Below are 3789 nucleotides of genomic sequence, written 5' to 3'. Positions count from 1 at the left end.
ATTGCTTTATTTCTTGTTTCATAAGCAACCAAGATAATAAGTTGTGAATAAATGTTGTGGTTTCCACTTTATTCAGAAGAAAACAAATGAATGGTGGGGATTATACACTGGTAGTGGCACTTCCATGATCAAACATATGTATTAAACCTCCAAATACAGAGTATTCATTTCACAGAACGATTCCTTGCAGATTAATTATTTCTAACTTGCATTTTCTCCACTTTGCCTGAAATAATGCAGCAAAATAACAGAACTACTGAGTTCATACTGTTAGGATTGACTCAAGATCCTATGAAAAAGAAAATGGTATTTGTAATATTTTTCATTTTTTATTTGGGAACTGTGGTTGGGAATTTGCTTATTATTGTAACCATCAAGTCCAGCCGGACACTTGGGAGCCCCATGTACTATTTCTTATTTTATTTGTCCCTTGCTGATTCCTGCTTTTCAACTTCCACAGCCCCAAGACTAATTGTGGATTCACTCTCTGCAAAAAATATCATAACTTACAATGAATGCATGACTCAAGTCTTTGCACTGCATTTCTTTGGCTGCATGGAGGTTTTAGTCCTCATCCTTATGGCCTTTGACCGGTATGTGGCCATCTGTAAGCCCTTACATTACCCAACCATCATGAGCTGGCGGGTCTGCACCATCCTAATTGTTCTGGCATGGATTGGATCTTTTATCCATTCTACAGCCCAGATTATCCTGGCTTTGAGATTGCCCTTCTGTGGACCCAATTTGATTGATCATTACTGCTGTGATTTGCAGCCCTTGCTGAAACTTGCTTGCATGGACACTTTTGTGATCAACCTACTGTTGGTGTCTAATAGCGGGGGCATTTCCTCAAGCAGTTTTGTGATTCTGATGATCTCCTACATTGTCATCTTGCATTCACTGCGAAACCACAGTGCGGAAGGGAGGAAAAAAGCTCTCTCTACTTGCACTACTCACATCATTGTAGTAATCATATTCTTTGGTCCCTGTATATTCATTTATACACGCCCCCCAACCACTAACCCCATGGACAAGATGGTAACTGTATTTTATACCATTGGGACACCTTTTCTCAACCCACTTATCTACACACTGAGGAATGCAGAAGTGAAAAATGCCATGAGAAAGCTATGGCATATCAATATTACCTCAGAAAGCAGAAGATGAATTGAGGACTTCGGTTGATTACTTAATCTGTACAGATATCAAATATGATACTGTGTATCCTGATTTACCCAACACACTCTAATATATCGCACCAGAGTTCCTTACTTTTTTCGGTACTTCTGCCCTTAAACTAGTAGCTTCCTTTATATTGCCAGCCTGGTTCTTTCTTTTATTGAGAGCTCACTTCTGATGTTGCTGATTAGGAAACACTGCTCAAAACTCTGTCTACACTCTGGTATGTTAATAAGAAAGATATTTATACAATCACAAGTGTTCAAAAAATGATCATCCATAAATAAAATATTTTATGACTTGTAATTACCTCTATAGAACGTTTCAAAAAAGGTATCCTACAGTCTTTTCAACACATTCAGAACAATGGAACTATTTTTTGTGTGTTAGAAATTCCTTACATTATATCATTAGTTTGTCTTTATTTTTTTATTTTTCATTTCTTTTTAAGATTTTATTTATTTATTCATGAGGGACACAGAGAGAGAGAGGCAGAGACACAGGTAGAGAGAGAACCAGGCTCTATGCAGGGAGCCTGATGTGGGACTCGATCCTGGGACTCCAGGATCATGCCCTGGGCCAAAGGCAGGCACTAAACCACTGAGCCACCCAGGGATCCCCCATTAGTTTATCTTTAAGAAGTTCCACACAAGTGAACCAAAGGTCTAAAGGTGTGTGTGTGTGTGTGTGTGTGTGTATACATATTGTGCATAAATAAGTATACATATATATATATACACACACACACACCTTAAATATAAATATATAATATACATAAATCCTTTATATATATATTTCTTATTGTTTCTTTTGGCTATTAACATAATTGATGCATTATGTATGGGATTTTTAAAGTGTTATATTACAAAAATATTGAGATATCCAGCTAATCTGTGTGATTGGTATATAAGTGCTATACCAAGAGAATTCTGTAAGCCAATGAGGGAAGGAGAGAAAATAATCTAGGCTGGCAAGACTAAATAAGAATTTAAAATACACCATAGATACAACATATTTTCTGAGATCAAAGTAGAGAAAGGTAAAACCTAGTTTGAAGGGAAAAAATGGGCAAGATGGTGGAAGAGTAGGGGCCTCAATTCCCCTGGCCCCACCAACTTCCAAAAATAACTTTCAAACTATCCTGAAAACCTACAAATCTGACCTGAGATTTTAAAGAGAGAATAGCCTGTACCCTACAGATAGAAAGGTTTTGGCTTCTAACAAAGTAGGAGGGTGGAAAAAAGTAAAAAAGAATTCAGTCGGGGAGCGTCCCTATGAGGAGCGGGTCTAAGGCGGCAGAGGGAGCCTCGGGGACAGGAAATCCCAGCCCCGGAGAAAGGGGAAAATTAAAATTCTGGACCGGATTCTTCCGGGATGGAAAGGAGCTTAGCAAGGGACTCGGGCCGATCGAAGGAGGGGCAATGGAGCCCCCAGGTCCCCGGGGTCACTAACACAGGAGGTGCGCCCCAGGGGAGAGCATGCCACACACCCCGGGCCAAGTGAGGTAAAGGGCTGGAGGGCGCCGGGGGGACCTCGGGGAGAAGCCAGTAGGTCAGGAGGCGGCTCCCTGTGGAGGGGGCTGCACCCTCTGCCTTCGGGTGCTGCGACCCCAGGAGCGCGATTCCAGCAGCGCAGGCCCTGGATCCCAGGGCACCAGGGGGCACAGTCCAGGATCCTGCGCTCCCCCGGGACAGACCGAGGCTGGGAAGGTCCAGGACACCAAAGACGTTCATGCCGCGGTTGGACCCGGAGCTGTGCAGGTCAGCAACCTGTAACCCCTGGAGCATCCAGGCCCTTGCGGACTGGGAGCTGTGGTGGTTACTGCGGGAGCTGACTTCAGGGCTGGAGAGCTGGCCCCCGTCAGTGTGGTTGTTCTTCCTGGTGTCACTCTGTGCCTGGTACAAAGTGGGGCTGCCAGGGAAAAGGGGCATCACAGGATAAACAGCTCCCACGGAGCCTGGAACCCAGTGGGGGGGACGGCAGCTCCCCCAGATGCACACACCTGAGAATCAGCACAGCAGGCCCCTCCCCTTCTGGTCCCCCAGAAGACCAGCTGGAAGGACAGGGGAAGAGCAAGTTCTTGACCGAGCAGCGCTGGAAAGCTCCAGGGGAAGTCAAGGGATTTACAGTATATAGAACTAGAAGGCATCCCTCCTTTTGTTTTTTCCTTTTTCCAGTACAACTCGTTTGTATATCAGACTGTAAATTTCCAATTTTTTTTTTACTTTTCCAACCTTAGCTACAATATTTTACCATTTTTAAGTTTCTTCCTTTTTGACTTTCATATTTAAACCATTAAGACCATTTTCATAGGTCTTAGATATATTTTCCACTTCTAGATTCCCTTCAACATACTCAACCTAATTTTGGGAGATATACAAGATATGTTTTTTTGTTTTGTTTTGTGTTTTTTGTTTTCTCTGCCTCATTTTGTTCTACAATGGTGGAAGTTATTTACCTTCTAAAACATGACCAGAATACACCCAGAACCAAGTGGTATACCATGCTGGATCATTCTGTGAGATTTGTATTCCCATTCTGCCCCCCTCTTTTATCTCATTGGTGCTTTGGTGGTCAGTTTTGGGGCTTTCTACAAGTATTTCCTGTTTA

At 42.8% G+C, this 3789-nt stretch overlaps 1 protein-coding gene across 1 annotated transcript; it reads left to right on the top strand.

Annotated features, from left to right (window-relative positions):
• Window positions 1–234: 234 nt before the first annotated feature.
• Window positions 235–1167, top strand: LOC144293286 (olfactory receptor 4C11-like). Its single transcript, XM_077864369.1, has one exon. The coding sequence runs from the start codon at window positions 235–237 to the stop codon at window positions 1165–1167; it is 933 nt and encodes a 310-aa protein (XP_077720495.1).
• The last annotated feature ends 2622 nt before the right edge of the window (window positions 1168–3789 follow it).

The sequence above is a fragment of the Canis aureus genome, chromosome 21 (genome assembly GCF_053574225.1).
Source record: "Canis aureus isolate CA01 chromosome 21, VMU_Caureus_v.1.0, whole genome shotgun sequence".
Classification (NCBI taxonomy): domain Eukaryota; kingdom Metazoa; phylum Chordata; class Mammalia; order Carnivora; family Canidae; genus Canis; species Canis aureus.
The sequence above is the reverse complement of the archived record's forward strand: the minus strand, read 5'-3'. Positions and strand labels throughout refer to the sequence as shown.

What these genes read in the sequence shown, in the direction of transcription:
- LOC144293286 (XM_077864369.1), top strand. Translation starts at nt 235, where the DNA reads ATGCAGCAAAATAACAGAACTACTGAGTTCATACTGTTAGGATTGACT.